General features: G+C 38.7%; 1 protein-coding gene across 1 annotated transcript; it reads right to left on the reverse strand.

Moving 5' to 3' along the window:
* Positions 1–322: 322 nt before the first annotated feature.
* EQTN (equatorin) lies at positions 323–14,006 on the reverse strand. The gene is made up of 8 exons (XM_038552572.1): positions 13,842–14,006; positions 13,504–13,614; positions 10,149–10,235; positions 8,107–8,196; positions 6,738–6,788; positions 5,416–5,481; positions 1,414–1,567; positions 323–737 (listed from the first exon to the last, which is right to left on the reverse strand). The coding sequence occupies exons 1-8, from the start codon at positions 13,966–13,968 to the stop codon at positions 455–457; spliced, it is 969 nt and encodes a 322-aa protein (XP_038408500.1). The 5' UTR covers positions 13,969–14,006; the 3' UTR covers positions 323–454.
* Between the last annotated feature and the right edge of the window lie 7,423 nt (positions 14,007–21,429).

The raw sequence follows: 21,429 nt of genomic DNA on the forward strand, positions 1-21,429 counted from the left end.
TGATAAAATTATGAAAAGAACGCTAGGAGTCTCTAGTACTACTTTAGTTTCATTTCTTGACAGGGCGGGACTCTTTAGTCAGTAAAACATGAACAAGGTGTTCTTTTTGCTTTGGTGAGGGGGAGTGGGGTGTAGGTAGTGGTGATTACCTTGAAAGTCCTCAAAATGCCCCCAGATAAGATAGGTACCTAAATGTCCTCATTTTAAAGCAAACCAGTCTAGAGTGAATACTTTTCATAAGTCACTGTCCAGGATCATTTTTACTAGATGAGTTTTCCACACCTTATTTTCTTGTATTTTTTTCCATTATATAATTGTTATGGTTGAGAGAATTTTATTGAATATATCCTCCTTTTCAGACACTAGAAATTTTAAATTTCTCAGTAGAGTTTCCACATCATGACCTTAATGGGTGTCACAAGAAACTTCTTTTCTGACAAAAATGTAAAGTTGTCTATTCATCAGTGGGAGTTTCTTCACTTGGTTCTTCACTCTGAATTAAATCTGATTCATCATTCACGCCTGTATCATCTGAGGCTGTAGAAACCATGTCTGTTGTTTTAGATTTTGACATTGTGTCTGATTTTCTCAGTTCTGAAGAAGTAGTGCCCCAAAACGTGCTGCTCTCAGCACTCTTAGAAAAAGATGTGTCTGATACACCTTCTGATGGATGAAAATAAGACAGAGTTGCTAGTTCTGGGTTGACAGGGTATTGCTCCTGACATCTCTCTTTATAACTGAAAAAGAAAACATGTATCAAAAATTGTTTTTAATTGTATACACTTGCAGCTCAACTCAATTTAGAAAAGCATCGCAAAATTAAAATATTAATTCTATCCAGTTACTTGGTATAACGCCATATAAATAAAGACAAGTGTTAGACTCTAAGCTATTTTGAACACCATTCATAGCCTTTTTGTTCTAAGGCTAGCAAAAAAGAATGCATATTTAGATTATCTATATCCTTTCCTGTCAAATAGTGTTATTTTATTTTTTTAGATCTAAATGACTATTTAAAATGCTGGGGAAAAATTCTCCCTGAGAGATGGCCCCATGCTCCTTTCTTTTTTATTAAAAAAAATTTTTTTTTAATTTATTTATGATAGTCACAGAGAGAAAGAGAGAGAGAGAGGCAGAGACATAGGCAGAGGGAGAAGCAGGCTCCATGCACTGGGAGCCCGACGTGGGATTCGATCCCGGGTCTCCAGGATCGCGCCCTGGGCCAAAGGCAGGCGCCAAACCGCTGCGCCACCCAGGGATCCCCCCCCATGCTCCTTTCTGAAGAAGGGAGATGGCACCTAACTCAGTACCTTATACATTTGCGAGACACATTTCCTAAACAGTCAACTAAAGAGGAGGGTGAGAGCTTCATATCATGCATGTTCCAAAGACTCCAGAGGTCTGCAGACTTACCTAATGGTCTTCACTTTGTACAGCATGGCACCACAGACTGCCAAGAGGATGACAAAAATGAAGAGGGTCATCAATGAGATGCCCAGCATTAATTTTAACTTGATATCCTGTAGCTTGTTCAGGTCGTCTTCATTAGTAGTATTCAAATCAGACACTGAGAGGAAAGAAAGAAAATGCAATGGAAAACAGTAACTGTGTCCAGCATGTTTTCCTGGAGAAGTAAAGAGAGCAAAGCAACTGCAGTGAAGCCTTCACCATCCAGAGTATGCACTGCTCACTCTCACTTGTCTCATGCAACGCAAAGAAGACTATAGGCCACTCCCTAGGGCTAAGTACGCTTCACTTATTTTGTTTAACCGCCACAATAGTCCTGGAGGAGCTGTTCTGAGCTTCATGTTACAGGATCACAGACATTTATGAATTTGCCCACGGCACATAGTGAATAAGTGGCAAAATCTGGTTTCAAACCCAGGTTACCAGATGTGAAAATGTGTCTATAGCAATCTTCGTCCCTAATAAAGACCATTTAAAGACTCTGAAGAGATGACTATTAAGACATGACAAAGTTACCATGGGTTTGTCCTTCAGAAGAGAAAGTTACTGTTTTATTATTGGGACCTGCATTAATTTTTCTCTGATGTTAAAAGGATGGTGTACTAGATGCTTTCTCCCTGAGGTTTAAGAATTGAATTTGTCATTTTATTACTGAGATCACACCTAGTGTATTTGATTTTAAAAAAGAAATGAAAACCTACTTCCTTCTAAAGTAACTTCGATAATAAAAATCATGTCCAGATCCAGAGATGTTGAAGGTCTTTTTACTGAATCTATTAATGAAAAAAAAATCTTTACTGCCAAATTTTATGTTTTCTTGAATTTATGTCTTACTTAATAGAAATTTATTTAATGGTAACTTTAAATGGCCATGTTGATATTTCTCTCTTCCCCCAACTTTCTTCCACCCAAACGTTCCAAAGGATTTCATTCTTTCCTAAGGTATGGTATTTTGGGGATAAGCAGTGATGAGCTCCCATATGTGTATTCTCTGATTCTCCATGATTGTCAAAGTGGGAGCTTAGACCACAAAGAGTGAAATGTATACAGCTATGAGAGACTGTTATCTTGACTTTGAGGCTAATTCCTTGGGGAATAATCAAACAAAAATCTTAAAAGGGGCTGTGCTCCTGAATTGCTCTGCTTCTCCTAAAAGGGCTTTTATAAGGAGGTGTGCTTGTAGTATATTTTGTTTTTTCAAGGTGATGTTCAAAACAGGAGAAGGGTTTGGAATTCCCAACCACTGGAAATCATGAGCAAGCTAATTACAAGCTTGGGCAAGTTTTCTTTTTTTTTTTTTAAATTTATTTTTTATTGGTGTTCAATTTACTAACATACAGAATAACCCCCAGTGCCCGTCACCCATTCACTCCCACCCCCCGCCCTCCTCCCCTTCCACCACCCCTAGTTCGTTTCCCAGAGTTAGCAGTCTTTACGTTCTGTCTCCCTTTCTGATATTTCCCACACATTTCTTCTCCCTTCCCTTATATTCCCTTCCACTATTATTTATATTCTCCAAATGAATGAGAATATAATGTTTGTCCTTCTCCGACTGACTTACTTCACTCAGCATAGTACCCTCCAGTTCCATCCACGTTGAAGCAAATGGTGGGTATTTGTCATTTCTAATGGCTGAGGAATATTCCATTGTATACATAAACCACATCTTCTTTATCCATTCATCTTTCGATGGACACCGAGGCTCCTTCCACAGTTGGGCTATTGTGGCCATTGCTGCTATAAATATCAGGGTGCAGGTGTCCCGGCGTTTCATTGCATCTGTATCTTTGGGGTAAATCCCCAGCAATGTAATTGCTGGGTCGTAGGGCAGGTCTATTTTTAACTGTTTGAGGAACCTCCACACAGTTTTCCAGAGTGGCTGCACCAATTCACATTGCCACCAACAGTGCAAGACGGTCCCCTTTCTCCACATCCTCTCCAACATTTGTGGCTTCCTGCCTTGTTAATTCTCCCCATTCTCACTGGTGTGAGGTGGTATCTCATTGTGGTTTTGATTTGTATTTCCCTGATGGCAAGTGATGCAGAACATTTTCTCATGTGTGTGTTGGCCATGTCTATGTCTTCCTCTGTGAGATTTCTGTTCATGTCTTTTGCCCATTTCATGATTGGATTGTTTGTTTCTTTGGTGTTGAGTTTAAGAAGTTCTTTATAGATCTTGGAAACTAGTTGGGCAAGTTTTCTAAGCCTCAGTTCCCTCATCTGAAAAATGGAAACAATCTCAGCTTCATGGAGTTGCTATGAGGACTGACAAATAATGTATATAAAGCACCTAGCATGTAATGTGTGTTCCATACATAATAGAAAATCAATCATGCTCAATTTAATTACTTGGAAAGACAGAATATTTCTAGAGTAGCACTGCATTTGTCATTCCTACATATAACTTTTTTTTTTTTTTTATGATAGTCACAGAGAGAGAGAGAGAGAGGCAGAGACACAGGCAGAGGGAGAAGCAGGCTCCATGCACCGGGAGCCCGACGTGGGATTCGATCCCGGGTCTCCAGGATCGCGCCCTGGGCCAAAGGCAGGCGCCAAACCGCTGCGCCACCCAGGGATCCCTACATATAACTTTTCTAAAGAAAGACTCACTTTATTTTCTTAAAACCCTGCAAGGCAAATGGCTTTATTTGTCAAATAATCCAACACAGAATAGAGGAGTCAGGCCTTAGATGTATTACCAGATGCTATTTTTTCCCCTATGGTTTATTTGTAGGACAGAGATTTTGGATTAATTAATATTAATATGGTGTCTTGTTGAGAAATTTTCTATTGCAATCAGGAATTCTTTTACTCATATGACTACAATCCATGAATGAAAATTGCCAAAAACCACATTCAGCAGCAGGAATTCTCTCATTCATTGCTGATGGGCATACAAAATGGTACAGCCACTTTGGAAGTCAGTGTGGAAATTTCTTACAAAGCTAAACATAGTTTTTTGTTTTTTGTTTTTTACCTACAGTCCAGCAATCACAATTCTTGTTTTTTACCCAAATGAGTTGAAAATTTGTGTCCACACAAAAACCTACACATGAATGTTTATAGCAGCTTTATTCATTATTGCCAAAAAACTGAAATAAAGATGTCCTTCAGTAGGTGAAAGGATAAATTGGTGTATCCACACAATGAACTGCTATTCAGTGATAAAAAGAAATGAACCATCAAGCCACGAGAATACATGGAGGACTCTTAAATGCATATTACTGAGCGAAAGACGCCAGGGTGCAAGTCTATGTACTGTACATCTCCAGCTATATGACATTCTGGATAAAGCAAAACTATAGTGATGATGGAACGATCCATGGTTGCTGGGGCTCAGGGAAAGAAGAGGTGAATGGGTGGAGCACAGGGGGTTTTTAGGGCAGTGAAACTGTTCTGATTGTAGTGGTGGACACATGACATTATGCATTTGTCAAAACACAGACCTATACAACACAGAGTGGACCCTAATGTAAACTATGGACTTTAGTTAAAAATAATGTATCAATATTAGCTCATCAATTGTAAAATACATACCAAACCAATGCAAAATGATCATAGGAGAAACTGAGCAGGGGAATATAGGAGAACTCTTTGTACTTTCTGCTTATTTTTTTTCTGTAAGCCTAAAACTGCTCTAAAAAAAAACTGTTCTATATATGATTCACTTGCCTCTTCCTCTGTTTGGTTTATCTGTTTTAGGAATAGAAGTCACAAAACCAGAAAATGAAAATAGCGCTCTGCAATATGGTAACTGGAGAATAATGCTTAGAGGCAATCGCTTTTGAAAACAGCAAATGTCTTCTCTGATACGATGTTAGCCACCACACTACCCTTTTATATACACTACACGTTACTAGGGAAGCCAGTATCGCCACACAGTGAAGTCACACCTGAAATGTGTGCCAGCACTTATGCATCCATTTAACTGAAGAATTTTGTTCTTACTTGGAATTGGGTGAAATAATAGATCTTTTTCTTCAATCTCCTCAGCTGTTGGTGTTGCATTTAAAGCTGTTAAGACAATAAATTGGTGTTATGGTATACAAAATTCACTTACTAAAATTACTGGGTGTGTGTTTAATGTAGAGAGTTTATTCTTATTATTCAATGACAGTTTATGTTCCATAAAGTCCCATGAACACTGACTTAGTGAATACTGAATTGCTTCTCCTGGGGATATGCAAGTTTAGGTTCCTGAGAACCTCTGGTCACAATTTTTTCAACCAATCAATACATAACTTATTTTATATGTGTTTCTGTTTAAAGATGCTTTATTTAATATACATTGCTGATTCACTGACATTAAATTCATGATTAATCGCAGTAGAATTCAAGCCTAAACAAGTTTATCTGACATGTATTTTTCTCCATAAGGTTTATCACAGCCTGCCTGTGCTTGGGAATACTAACCAGCATCCTAAAACTCCAGTTGGGGGCCATTTTAATTAGCAAAATCACTGACTGAAAGCACAAAAATGCAAAACACGTAGCACTAAATCAACCACAAAAAGGACACTTAATTATAGTCTCAGAGTTGCAAAAGAAAGGCAGTGTCGCCTTGTTCTACCTCCAATGGGAACACGAGTGTCAGGCAATTAAAATTTTTTGCTGTTTTGTGCATGTCTGGAAATGACAATGAAAGTGATTTGGGGGGGTTACAGACATATTTTAGATGTAGGTAAATTCATGTATACAAAATTTGCAAATAATGAGGACCACCTGAATGTGGTATATATTTTGTGTTTACAATGCATGCATAGATGTGTGTGCTACATGAATTACATTTATGCATGTATGCACGTACATGGACATTTAAACGTGCATATGTATAACATGCACATTACATTTAAACATGTATGCTTATATGTTTATGATATATGCTTTACTTTTATGCATGTATGTATTTTGATATATACTTTGCATTTAGTCACATATCTCCATGTGCTTACGTGCATACTGTTCCAAACACAAAGAGGAACTACATTGAGCAAGAGCCTTCTTTAAAATTTTTAATCATAAATAAACTGAATGACAAGACTGCAACATTTATAGGAGCATAAACTTTGGGGGAAGAGAATCAGAAAATATGTGACACAATGAGCTTTTGTGGGTTTGTTTTGCATTTGCTATCATATGTGATAATGGCAGCAAAAATGTTGACTCATTAATTCTTAATATCAGAACTATTTACTCTGATCTTGGCTTTCTTACATAAGACTTTAGAAAACCAAAACATTTTCCCTGATACCTAACTACTATGAGTTTACCTTTAGCCAACATTGTCCAAAATGCAGGTTCATTTGGACCTTTGGTTCGTTCTGTTTAAAAAACAAAATAGAACAGAATAACTAAATAAGGCAAATTCGCTTTACTAAATTTGTGATAGAACATTTATTCGCTTGTTAGTCACGTAACAGTTAAACCTTGAGCTTCTACCACGTTCCAGACGCTGTGGTTGGCATTAAAGTTCAGAAATGAACAAGACACAGGCCTAATACTGAAGGAATATACAAGCTCAGTTTGGGAGGCAGATGAAAATCATCATTAATTATGCGGGACAATGGAGGCTCCCATAGAAATGCACAGGTGGTGTGTACAGAGAGACCTAACTCCAGTCGCAAAGGCCAGAAACCCTTCGAAAGGGAGTGATGCTCCAATATAGTCTTCGAAGACTTGAAATTGTTTGCCAGGCAAACGAGGCAAGAGTGCGATCATTCCACTGCAAGCAAACTCAATCATGAGCAGATTTGGTGAGTTCTGAAAGCCTCAGAAAGAAGAGTGAAAAATGTGGATGGGAAATGTGACTAGAAATGAAACTTGAACATTTCTCAATGGGCACATTATTTCATATTTAAATGCCTGGTTAAGAAATTAGAACATGAGTCAAGCCCAGTAGTAAATTAGTAAAGATATATAAGAAAGAACCACCATCAGGATAATGAGATTTCTATTTTTAAATATATTGAAAAAGTAACTAAGATTTGTGTCTGTTTTAGTAGTGCTAAAGATGCAAACTAATTCACAGTAACCATGTGAGAAACACACTTGGATTGCATGAACTGGAGAAAATAGGGTTTCATGTAACGACAGGTCTATTGTCTTCAATTAGACCACTCGTTCAAGACCTTAGAGGAGAGCCATCCAGGGTTGTTACGGTTATATAAATATTTTATAAGGAACAATATTCTTGGCAGGAAAGTAAAATGATGATTTTGATTTTGAAACCTGTCACTATCAACTCCCCCCGCCCCCAGTACTTTTAGGAAACACTAACCATTGATTCTAATTAGAGATAAATTTATTCCTCAAGATGATAGAAATTTTTACATTATTATTTTAAAATCATATTAATATATATTAAAATATATTTATATATTTAACATAAATATAAATGTAATACATTTTATTAAAATAAATTTTATTTTTAAAAGAGCTCACATTCTATCCCTTGTTGGGTAAATCTATAAATTGACTCAGATTTTCACCGTTTAAAAGATTTTAGAGTGACTTTAGATTGTAGCTTTATAAATTCGTTAAGCATGCTATTACTTTATGAAGTGCCCAGAGTAGTGAAACTTAAATTAAATCATATAATAATATGCTCCAGGTATGACTACAGTGTAGAAACTTTAATACTTCGATTTTTTCCCCCAAAGGTTTCTCTAGAATTTTCTTCACTGGTGCTTTTTCCAGGAAATGATGTAGTTGTTTCATTGATGAGTTTATCTGCAAAAAGGGATAAGAGATTATCAGCATACACAAATATGGACAGCATCTGTGATTAGGCATTTTTTAAGCTAAAAAAATATAATAAAGAAAAAAAAAGAGAAAGATGCTGACATTTTCCTGAGATATAATGAAGAAGGGGAAAGAAGAAGACATAGAAGAATAAAGTCTTAAAATAATGGGTTGCCTGAGAGGGGATTAATACATCTATAATTTGCAAGAGATAGGAAAAGGTGGGGTGAGGGTGGAGGGGTGGGTGTTTATAAGCTTCCTTTAAAGGTAAAAGAGATCTATTGGGATCTGGGAATCATCTGAAGCCAATGAGAACATGAAAACATGAGAACGTTGGCTTCAGATGATTCTCTGAACAGGACTTGAAGTGATACTATACGCCCTGGGCAGCTAGGTTGCCGCTCAGTGTTCAGACAGAGAAGAATGTGCATCAGTATCCTTGTAAATAGGATATCTGCATGTTAACTACTTAAAACAGAGTTTTGGGTATAAAGATTTAGGGCCACAATTCAAGGATTTGGGGGCCTAATTTAGTATATATCTCAGTCTATAATCTGTCCATCCTCTGGAGAAATGTCAGTAAGAGTATATTTGGGAACAATTGTGACTGGCGACATTTCTCAGACCCTCCTATCCCACCCTCCCATGATGGCCATTTCAATTAATTTTGTTTAATATGGGAGTCAATGTAGTTCCACATGAAGTACAATCTTGTTATAGAAGAGGTTCTACAGAGAGGCAGCATGAATTCCCACTGAGCATACCAATAGCACCATGACAGGTCTCTTGGCAAGAAAGCGGTAGAAAAGAGAGTCTGTTACCAGAGTTGACATGATTCAGGCAGGACTCCAAAAAATTGGTAAATAATCCTTTAACTCTGCTATACATCCCTTATTTTTGGAGAAAAGTGTGTGGCTTTTCCCCTTGCCCTCACAGTTCTAGTGATTAAAAAATTGTTAGTCACAATTATTCTGGAAGGTTCCATCTCCTTGAGGGGCTTGCTCCATTAGAATGTTCCTATCATATTAGCATATCTCCTTCTGTCAGAGCCCCCATTTAAAATGGCAATGACTTCTTAACCCAATCCAACTTTCTTTCACAGTACTTTGGGGATATAAATTGTGAGAATAGAAATTGATTTTAGAATTTCTTTCGTGGGTCCTATGGTTCTCAATAATCCATCTATTAAGAGAATTTGAGTTACCCAGTTCTTTGAAGACCTGGCTCTCTGTTTCTCAAACAAGATGTTTGCTGTGTACAAGCAAAATTCCCATGAGTGATTTGTTTAACATATGCCCTTGAAATTTCCCTCACTTATGTCCCAAGGTTTGAAATTGCTCAAAATATTCCATCATTGTCAAATAACTTTATTAATAATTAGGTATTACTGAGTCTGGCTCCTCCTAATTGAAGCTACTAAAGCCAGAAACATTCTTTCTTCCCTATTTAATTTATCCTCTTTTCCTTGTTTTCTGTTTTATGCTTGTGTGTTTCTTAGATATGAGCTGTTGACACTTCATAGTGAAAGATGCATATGTACTTTGGAGACTTTTAATGGTCTCCAAAGTCACATGCTGGCAACAGTTTTATCTAGCAAATTAATTGTGTTTCATGGAAAGATGTAAAAAGGAAATAAGAACATTTGAAGTTGAAGGTATAAGCAGAAAGGAGAAGGATGTGGGTTAAAGAAAGACATGCAGTTTGCTGGAGGCCTAAATGTGGTCATTATTTTTCTTTCCATGAAAACCAAAAATGTGATGCTAAGAAACTTAAGAACATCCTTTGAGTTCCGACTTTATTAGTGCAAGAACATGGAATCTCCTGACATTAACTTCTCTAAGACTTTTTTCCTACTTAACGCTCTCTAGTGCTGTTTTGAAATCTTGCTTTAAGGACTTTTCATATTTGCAACAGTGACTTCCAATACTTTCAGTACTTACAATTTCTTAGAGCAAATTGCAAATCAGTTGTTGCTCTCACGGATATTTCAGACTGGCTGCCATTTGGATTTTGCGTCGTGAACATATCTAAAAACACAAGATCAAATGTTTTCAGCAACTGGCTAAATTACTTCTTGTTCCTTTAAGTTTTTCCTCCTCTGATTTTTTTTTCTTACAGCATAGGCACAGACTAATTTGGGGAAAGGATAATAAAGTATTTGAGACATTCTTCGCTACAAATTAAAGAAACGGGGAAATGTTTAAAAATAAAATTCATGGGGAAAAAGCAAATTGGTATCCTTATGCTAAATAACATTCTGAGAAGAAATTATAAAGGAAACTACAACAAGTGCTGAAGTAGATTTGTAGATGTATAATATCACTCTATTGACATAATCAAAAGCCAAATAAGAGGCATTTGCTTGCCTCTGAACCTTCTGTTAGACTATGGAACAGTTTAAATAGCATACATTTCAATAACAATAACAATCAAGGTGTCATATACATTCACATTTACATATGCCCATAAACAATCTTACTCTTAAGAGTGGTCAGTGGAGTTGGTTGTAATTCAAAACTAGTGGATATATCCACCTAACCAGAGTGAAGTAAATTGGATCAATATGGCAGACTAACATATTGATGTATGAAAATATACATGTCTCCTCTTCCCAAAATCTCATGAAATGACAGAAAATTTTATACATTTATAATAGCATATGTGTGTTTAATACATACATATATATACATTCAATCATCTTACCACGCAGGCACATGCATGCACACACAAACTGTGCCATTAATGTATCATGATTTTTGAGGAATTTCTCAGTTAGAAATTCCTCATGGAGAAATATAACAAAAGGAAACCAAAGTCCAACATGCATGTTATGAGTTATGAAAGCATAAAAGTATAAAATACGCTGTGGCATTTTTCTAGGGAAGATGGATCAAAGAAACTATTGAAAGGTAAAAACAGCCAATTTCAAATGAGAATTTAGATTATGTTAAATGAGTTTCACATGAGTAGGGAATTGGTGTTAGACATTTGGCGAACTTCCTTAAAAAACAAAGTTTTATGCCTAATTTATGCCATATACAATAACTGGATTTAAGACCTAAGCATTAAAAACAAAAATATGAAATTATTTGAAAAAAATAGGAAAATAATTTAATTTCTTCTATTGAATAAGGCCTATCTAACCAACATATAAAATGCAGAAATTATTTAAAAAATTAATCAACAATTGATATTAGAAAATTAAAACTTTTCTCTGTGATTAAGATATCTAAACAGGTTTAAAAATAAGCAACAGCCTGGGAAAAAAATACTTGTTAACTTTTACTATAGGAGAAAGGTTAATACACTAAACATAAAAAGAACTCCTACCAATAAACACAATCTGATAGAAAAATGGGCCATGGATATGAATAGGCAAATCACAGAAGTAGAAATAAAAATACCCAATAAATACAGAGAAAAATACTCAACTTCATAAGTAATGCAAATGAAAACAGTAGTGGAAATTTCTCACTATATTCACAAATACGATTAACAATATTAATTGTAGTTGAGATTACGGAGCATTCTTGGAGGATGTAAATTGGTAGATACTTTTTGGAGGGCAATCTGCTGGTATTTTTAAAGATTTACTCTTTATTCAGCAATGCCCAGTACTCGGTATCCATCCAAAGAGAGATACGCGCAACTGTATATGAGAAGGATGTAAAGGGGGAAAAACTGCATATAATCTAATTCTTTAAAAAGATAGTGGATAAATTATGGGACATCATTTTATGGAATATTAGGTATCCACTAAGAATAATGAGGCAGATATGAAAAGAGTTCCAGAGTTGTTAAATGAGAAAAGTAAGTCATAATACAATTTTTTAAGACGATCCCATTTATGTTTTGTATATAATGTGTGTGTAAAAAAGATTTTTTTTCTTTAATCAAAGTAATCATCAGGCTCTTGGTCTATTTACCCATCGCGAAAAGGAAATGATTGCACCATTTGCACACCATAGGAGGCAGCCTGGTGATGGGTAGATTAGATACCACTCCTGACTCTGGTTTTGGTAGCTATGAAGACTGGCAATTGACCCCTCTGAGCATCAGGTGTTTTTTTTCACCTATAAAAGAAGGATATTGATTCATAAAAGAGAAAACAGGAATACAACTTATGCATTTTGTTATCAAAGTACTTGAGTGTTGTATATATATATCTTGATTGTATTTCTATTTTCCTTTTGCTTAATGTTAATAAGGATCCAAGATGAATAGATTTAATCTTAACTTTGTTTTTATTTTAACAAGAGTTTCTTATGAACTCTTCCCTTTATAGAATGGTGGGCCTTATAAAGATATGGAAAGAAAGTCCATTATGAGTAATGATGAATAAACTGAAGTTTGATGGACCTTCCAAACATCTTAAAGTCATCTTGTTATGGGTTGAATTTTGTGCCCCGCCCCCCCGCAAGATATGTTGAAGTCCTAATGCCCAGCATGTCAGAATGCAACCTAATTTCAAAATAGGGTTATTGATTAATTAATTAGTCAATATGGACTCACAGTGGAGTATCGTGGGCTCCTAAACTGATATGGTGTCCTTATAAGAAGAGGGAATGAGGCAGTCCGGGTGCCTCCGCGGTTTAGCGCCACCTTCGGCCCAGGGTGTGATCCTGGAGACCTGGGATCAAGTCCAACGTCGGGCTCCCTGCATCGAGCCTGCTTCTCCCTCTGCCTGTGTCTCTGACTCTCTCTCTCTCTCTCTGTTTCTCTCATGAATAAATAAACTCTTAAAAAAAAAAAAAAGGAGGAGGGAATGGACACAAAGGTATAAGCCTTGTGCTACAAGCCAAGGACTGCCTGGGGCTACTGGAAGCTGGAATAAGCAAGGAATAATTCTCCCGTAGAGGCTTTGGAGAGAGCATGGCAATGATCAAAACTTTGATTTTGGGTTTCTGGCTTCCAGAACTGTGAAAGAATACATTTCCGTTGCTTTGAGCCACCAACTTTATGGTACTTTGTTTCAGCAGCCATGGGAAACGGATAGCTACCTCCAAATTTTGGTTAATTCACCATAGAATTAGATCAATTTCAAATCACCATAATGCCATGATAAACTCTGTTATTTATAGGAAATTACCAAAAGAACCTCGCTAAACTTCATAGCATTTCATGAAAAAACACTAGAAAATAAGAATTTCATTTTACACATGAAATGCTTATAAGGTAAATAAGAACTTAAGAAGTAGGAAATAAAATGATTATAGAATTTTTTAAGAGTTAAAATAAATCAAACCCATATAACGAGCTTTTATATATGTGTGACTATTAACTTTAAAGACTTACATTCTTTTATATCTTTATAATGATCGCCAGTTTTCTCATTAGAAGGAGTATTCTGCTTAATTTCCGGTTCCGTTTTATATTCCTTTGCAGAGTCAGGCATCCATATATCATCTGCAAAATTCATGTACAGAAATATGTTGAGTTCTTTTACTACTTTCTTTTTTTTAGCTGCATTTTTCCACAAAGGATTTGAGGCAGAGATTTAAAATGTAAATTATGCCATATTTCCAATAATAAACTTTGTATCATCCCGTAGAAAACTCACATACCAGTTTTCTAGGGTAATGGGTCATTTTTCTTATCTGCTATTTCTGTAAAATCTATAAATGCTTACTCACCATTAAAAGAAGTCCCATTGAGGTTCTGTAAAGAAAGAACCTCATATACAAGAATAAAAAACATAAAATTCATAAGGAAAATGATGTGATTTATCCAGCAATCTACTGCTTCTCCTGAGAATTTCATTTCTGTTGCCCAGTAGATCCTATAACTAGGTAGGACATTATGATGTCACTGCCACATGGAGGCCAGAATGCTAGGGACGAGTTTCCAAAAGCTTTGTGACTCAATCTGACATCTATTCTGTCTTTGATACTATGATGGTTTATAGTTTTAAAAAATAAACCATTATAAGCTTTTCTTTGAAAATCAGGAAATATATTTTCATGAAATAATGTGAATTATTAGTCACCAGATATTATTTTATTTCTTTTTTTTTTTTTTAATGATAGTCACAGAGAGAGAGGCAGAGACACAGGGAGAGGCAGAGACACAAGCAGGCTCCATGCACCGGGAGCCCGACGTGGGATTCGATCCCGGGTCTCCAGGATCGCGCCCTGGGCCAAAGGCAGGCGCCAAACCGCTGCGCCACCCAGGGATCCCTATTTTATTTCTTTTTTTAAAGATTTTATTTAGGAGGAGGGGCAAGATGGCGGAAGAGTAGGGTCCCCAAATCACCTGTCCCCACCAAATTACCTAGAAAACCTTCAAATTATCCTGAAAATCTACGAATTCGGCCTGAGATTTAAAGAGAGACCAGCTGGAATGCTACAGTGAGAAGAGTTCGCGCTTCTCTCAAGGTAGGAAGACGGGGAAAAAGAAATAAAGACACAAAAGGCCTCCAAGGGGGAGGGGCCCGCGAGGAGCCGGGCTGAGGCCGGGGCGAGTGTCCCCAGGACAGGAGAGCCCCGACCCGGAGACGCAGGAGCTGCACCGACCTTCCCGGGCGGAAAGGGGCTCGCGGGGAGGTGGAGCAGGACCCAGGAGGGCGGGGATGCCCTCGGGCTCCCGGGGACAGTAACAGCAACTCCGCGCCCAGGAGAGTGCGCCGAGCTCCCTAAGGGCTGCAGCGCGCACGGCGGGACCCGGCGGGACCCGGAGCAGCTGAAGGGGCTCGGGCGGCGGCTCCGCGGAGGGGGCTGCGGGGCGGGAGCAGCTCGGGGGGGGCTCGGGCAGAGGAAGAGGCTCCGTGCGGAGGGGGCTGCAGGGCGGGAGCGCAAATCCACCAGCGCAGGCTCCGGAGCCCAGGGCGCCGGGACACAGCCCAGGATCCGGCCTCCCCCGGGACAGGCAGAGGCCGGGAGGGCCCAGGACAGCGAGGACGCTCCTGCCCCGAGCTGAGCAGATCAGCGGCCCCGCCCGGAGCCTCCAGGCCCCTGCAGAGTAGTTCCTGCAGGAGCTGAATCTAGGGCTCCAGAGCTGCAGCAACCACTGGGGCTGTTCCTCCTGCGGCCTCACGGGGTAAACAACCCCCACTGAGGCCTGCACCAGGCGGGGGCACAGCAGCTCCCCCAAGTGCTCACACCTGAGAATCAGCACAACAGGCCCCTCCCCCAGAAGACCAGCTGGACGGACAAGTTCCAGGGGAAGTCAAGGGACTTAAAGTACACAGAATCAGAAGATACTCCCCCGTGGTTCTTTTGTTGTTGTTGTTGTTGTTGTTTTGTTTTGTTTTGCTTTTTGATCTGTTTCCTTCCCCACCCCTTTTTTTCTTTCTTTCTTTTTCTTTCTCTTTTTCTTCTTTTTTTTTCTTTTTTTCTTCCTTTTTTTTCTCTTTCTCTTTTCTTTCCTTCTTTCTGTCCTCTCTTTTTCTCCTTTTCCCAATACAACTTGCTTTTGGCCACTCTGCACTGATCAAAATGACTAGAAGGAAAACCTCACCTCAAAAGAAAGAACCAGAAACAGTCCTCTCTCCCACAGAGTTACAAAATCTGGATTACAATTCAATGTCAGAAAGCCAATTCAGAAGCACTATTATACAGCTACTGGTGGCTCTAGAAAAAAGCATAAAGGACTCAAGAGACTTCATGACTGCAGAATTTAGAGCTAATCAGGCAGAAATTAAAAATCAATTGAATGAGATGCAATCCAAACTAGAAGTCCTAACGACGAGGGTTAACGAGGTGGAAGAACGAGTGAGTGACATAGAAGACAAGTTGATGGCAAAGAGGGAAACTGAGGAAAAAAGAGACAAACAATTAAAAGACCATGAAGATAGATTAAGGGAAATAAACGACAGCCTGAGGAAGAAAAACCTACGTTTAATTGGTGTTCCCGAGGGCGCCGAAAGGGCCAGAGGGCCAGAATATGTATTTGAACAAATTCTAGCTGAAAACTTTCCTAATCTGGGAAGGGAAACAGGCATTCAGATCCAGGAAATAGAGAGATCCCCCCCTAAAATCAATAAAAACCGTTCAACACCTCGACATTTAATAGTGAAGCTTGCAAATTCCAAAGATAAAGAGAAGATCCTTAAAGCAGCAAGAGACAAGAAATCCCTGACTTTTATGGGGAGGAGTATTAGGGTAACAGCAGACCTCTCCACAGAGATCTGGCAGGCCAGAAAGGACTGGCAGGATATATTCAGGGTCCTAAATGAGAAGAACATGCAACCAAGAATACTTTATCCAGCAAGGCTCTCATTCAAAATGGAAGGAGAGATAAAGAGCTTCCAAGACAGGCAGCAACTAAAAGAATATGTGACCTCCAAACCAGCTCTGCAAGAAATTTTAAGGGGGCCTCTTAAAATTCCCCTTTAAGAAGAAGTTCAGTGGAACAATCCACAAAAACAAGGACTGAATAGATACCATGATGACACTAAACTCATATCTGTCAATAGTAACTCTGAACGTGAACGGGCTTAATGACCCCATCAAAAGGCGCAGGGTTTCCGACTGGATAAAAAAAGCAGGACCCATCTATTTGCTGTCTATAAGAGACTCATTTTAGACAGAAGGACACCTACAGCCTGAAAATAAAAGGTTGGAGAACCATTTACCATTCGAATGGTCCTCAAAAGAAAGCAGGGGGGGATCCCTGGGTGGCGCAGCGGTTTGGCGCCTGCCTTTGGCCCAGGGCGCGATCCTGGAGACCCGGGATCGAATCCCACGTCGGGCTCCCGGTGCATGGAGCCTGCTTCTCCCTCTGCCTGTGACTCTGCCTCTCTCTCTCTCTCTCTCTGTGATTAAAAAAAAAAAAAAAGAAAAAAAAAAAAAAAAAAAAAAAAAAAAAGAAAGCAGGGGTAGCCATCCTCATATCAGATAAACTAAAATTTACCCCGAAGACTGTAGTGAGAGATAAAGAGGGACACTATATCATACTTAAAGGATCTATCCAACAAGAGGACTTAACAACCCTCAATATATATGCCCCGAATGTGGGAGCTGCCAAATATATATATCAATTATTAACCAAAGTGAAGAAATACTTAGATAATAATACACTTATACTTGGTGACTTCAATCTAGCTCTTTCTATACTCGATAGGTCCTCTGAGCACAACATCTCCAAAGAAATGAGAGCTTTAAATGATACACTGGACCAGATGGATTTCACAGATATCTACAGAACTTTACATCCAAACTCAACTGAATACACATTCTTCTCAAGCGCACATGGAACTTTCTCCAGAATAGACCACATACTGGGTCACAAATCAGGTCTGAACTGATACCAAAAGATTGGGATCGTCCCCTGCATATTCTCAGACCATAATGCCTTGAAATTAGAACTAAATCACAACAAGAAGTTTGGAAGGACCTCAAACACGTGGAGGTTAAGGACCATCCTGCTAAAAGATGAAAGGCTCAACCAGGAAATTAAGGAAGAATTAAAAAGATTCATGGAAACTAATGAGAATGAAGATACAGCCGTTCAAAATCTTTGGGATGCAGCAAAAAGCAGTCCTGAGGGGGAAATACATCGCAATACAAGCATCCATTCAAAAACTGGAAAGAACTCAAATACAAAAGCTAACCTTATACATAAAGGAGCTAGAGAAAAAACAGCAAATAGATCCTACACCCAGCAGAGGAAGAGAGTTAATAAACATTCGAGCAGAACTCAACGAAATCGAGACCAGAAGAACTGTGGAACAGATCAACAGAACCAGGAGTTGGTTCTTTGAAAGAATTAATAAGATAGATAAACCATTAGCCAGCCTTATTAAAAAGAAGAGAGAGAAGACTCAAATTAATAAAATCATGAATGAGAAAGGAGAGATCACTACCAACACCAAGGAAATACAAACGATTTTAAAAACATATTATGAACAGCTATATGCCAATAAATTAGGCAATCTAGGAGAAATGGACGCATTCCTGGAAAGCCACAAACTACCAAAACTGGAACAGGAAGAAATAGAAAACCTTAACAGGCCAATAACCAGGGAGGAAATTGAAGCAGTCATCAAAAACCTCCCAAGACACAAGAGTCCAGGGCCAGATGGCTTCCCAGGGGAATTCTATCAAACGTTTAAAGAAGAAACCATACCTATTCTCCTAAAGCTGTTTGGAAAGATAGAAAGAGATGGAGTACTTCCAAATTCGTTCTATGAGGCCAGCATCACCTTAATTCCAAAACCAGACAAAGACCCCACCAAAAAGGAGAATTACAGACCAATATCCCTGATGAACATGGATGCAAAAATTCTCAACAAGATACTGGCCAATAGGATCCAACAATACATTAAGAAAATTATTCACCATGACCAAGTAGGATTTATCCCCGGGACACAAGGCTGGTTCAACACTCGTAAAACAATCAATGTGATTTATCATATCAGCAAGAGAAAAACCAAGAACCATATGATCCTCTCATTAGATGCAGAGAAAGCATTTGACAAAATACAGCATCCATTTCTGATCAAAACTCTTCAGAGTGTAGGGATAGAGGGAACATTCCTCAACATCTTAAAAGCCATCCACGAAAAGCCCACAGCAAATATCATTCTCAATGGGGAAGCACTGGGAGCCTTTCCCCTAAGATCAGGAACAAGACAGGGATGCCCACTCTCACCACTGCTGTTCAACATAGTACTGGAAGTCCTAGCCTCAGCAATCAGACAACAAAAAGACATTAAAGGCATTCAAATTGGCAAAGAAGAAGTCAAACTCTCCCTCTTCGCCGATGACATGATACTCTACATAGAAAACCCAAAAATCTCCACCCCAAGATTGCTAGAACTCATACAGCAATTCGGTAGCGTGGCAGGATACAAAATCAATGCCCAGAAATCAGTGGCATTTCTATACACTAACAATGAGACTGAAGAAAGAGAAATAAGGAGTCAATCCCATTTACAATTGCACCAAAAGCATAAGATACCTAGGAATAAACCTAACCAAAGAGGTAAAGGATCTATACCCGCAAAACTATAGACACTTCTGAAAGAAATTGAGGAAGACACAAAGAGATGGAAAAATATTCCATGCTCATGAATTGGCAGAATTAATATTGTGAAAATGTCAATGTTACCCAGGGCAATATACACGTTTAATGCAATCCCTATCAAAATACCATGGACTTTCTTCAGAGAGTTAGAACAAATTATTTTAAGATTTGTGTGGAATCAGAAAAGACCCCGAATAGCCAGGGGAATTTTACAAAAGAAAACCATATCTGGGGGCATCACAATGCCAGATTTCAGGTTGTACTACAAAGCTGTGGTCATCAAGACAGTGTGGTACTGGCACAAAAACAGACACATAGATCAATGGAACAGAATAGAGAACCCAGAAGTGGACCCTGAACTTTATGGTCAACTAATATTCGATAAAGGAGGAAAGACTATCCACTGGAAGAAAAACGGTCTCTTCAATAAATGGTGCTGGGAAAATTGGACATCCACATGCAGAAGAATGAAACTAGACCACTCTCTTGCACCATACACAAAGATCAACTCATAATGGATGAAAGATCTAAATGTGAGACAAGATTCCATCAAAATCCTAGAGGAGAACACAGGCAACACCCTTTTTGAACTCGGCCACAGTAACTTCTTGCAAGATACATCCACGAAGGCAAAAGAAACAAAAGCAAAAATGAACTATTGGGACTTCATAAGAAGCTTTTGCCCAGCAAAGGATACAGTCAACAAAACTCAAAGACAACCTACAGAATGGGAGAAGATATTTGCAAATTACGTATCAGATAAAGGGCTAGTTTCCAAGATCTATAAAGAACTTCTTAAACTCAACACCAAAGAAACAAACAATCCAATCATGAAATGGGCAAAAGACATGAACAGAAATCTCACAGAGGAAGACATAGACATGGCCAACATGCACATGAGAAAATGCTCCACATCACTTGTCATCAGGGAAATACAAATCAAAACCACAATGAGATACCACCTCACACCAGTGAGAATGGGGAAAATTAACAAGGCAGGAAACCACAAATGTTGGAGAGGATGAGGAGAAAGGGGAACCCTCTTGCACTGTTGGTGGGAATGTGAACTGGTGCAGCCACTCTGGAAAACTGTGTGGAGGTTCCTCAAACAGTTAAAAATAGACCTGCCCTATGACCCAGCAATTGCACTGTTGGGGATTTACCCCAAAGATACAGATGCAGTGAAACGCCAGGGACACCTGCACCCCGATGTTTATAGCAGCAATGGCCACGATAGCCAAACTGTGGAAGGAGCCTCGGTGTCCATCGAAAGATGAATGGATAAAGAAGATGTGGTTTATGTATACAATGGAATATTACTCAGCCATTAGAAATGACAAATACCCACCATTTGCTTCAACGTGGATGGAACTGGAGGGTACTATGCTGAGTGAAGTAAGTCAGTCGGAGAAGGACAAACAGTGTATGTTCTCATTCATTTGGAGAATATAAATAATAGTGGAAGAGAATATAAGGGAAGGGAGAAGAAATGTGTGGGAAATATCAGAAAGGGAGACAGAACGTAAAGACTGCTAACTCTGGGAAACGAACTAGGGGTGGTGGAAGGGGAGGAGGGCGGGGGGTGGGAGTGAATGGGTGATGGGCACTGGGGGTTATTCTGTATGTTGGTAAATTTAACACCAATAAAAAATAAATTAAAAAAAATAAAATAAAATATGAAAAAAAAGATTTTATTTATTCATGAGAGACACAGAGAGAAAGGCAGAGTCATAGAGGGAGAAGCAGGCTCCCTGTGGGGAGTCTGATGCAGGACTCGATCCCAGGACCCTAAAATCACACTCTGAGCCAAAGGCGGATGCTCAACCACTGAGCCACCCAGGCATCCCATTTTCTTTTCCTTTTTTTTTTCTTTTTTTAAAGTTAAATTCACTTAGCCAACATGTAATAGATACTTAATTTCAGATGTAGTATTCAATAATTTATCAGTTACATATAACACCGAGTGCTCATCCCATCAGGTGCCCTCATTAATGCCCATCACCCAATTACCCCATCCCCCATCCATCTTCCCTCCAGCAACCCTCAGTTTGTTTCCTATAGTTAAGAGTTTCTTATGGTTTTACTCCCTCTCTGATGACTTCCCATTCAATTTTCCCTCCCTTTCCCTATGATCCTCTGAGCTGTTTCCTATATTGCACATATGCGTGAAAGCATAAGATAATAGTCTTTCTCCGAATAACTTATTTCACTTAGCATACTTCCAGTTCCATCCATGTCAATGCAAATGATAAAGAG

Source organism: Canis lupus, chromosome 11 (genome assembly GCF_011100685.1).
Source record: "Canis lupus familiaris isolate Mischka breed German Shepherd chromosome 11, alternate assembly UU_Cfam_GSD_1.0, whole genome shotgun sequence".
Taxonomy (NCBI): domain Eukaryota; kingdom Metazoa; phylum Chordata; class Mammalia; order Carnivora; family Canidae; genus Canis; species Canis lupus.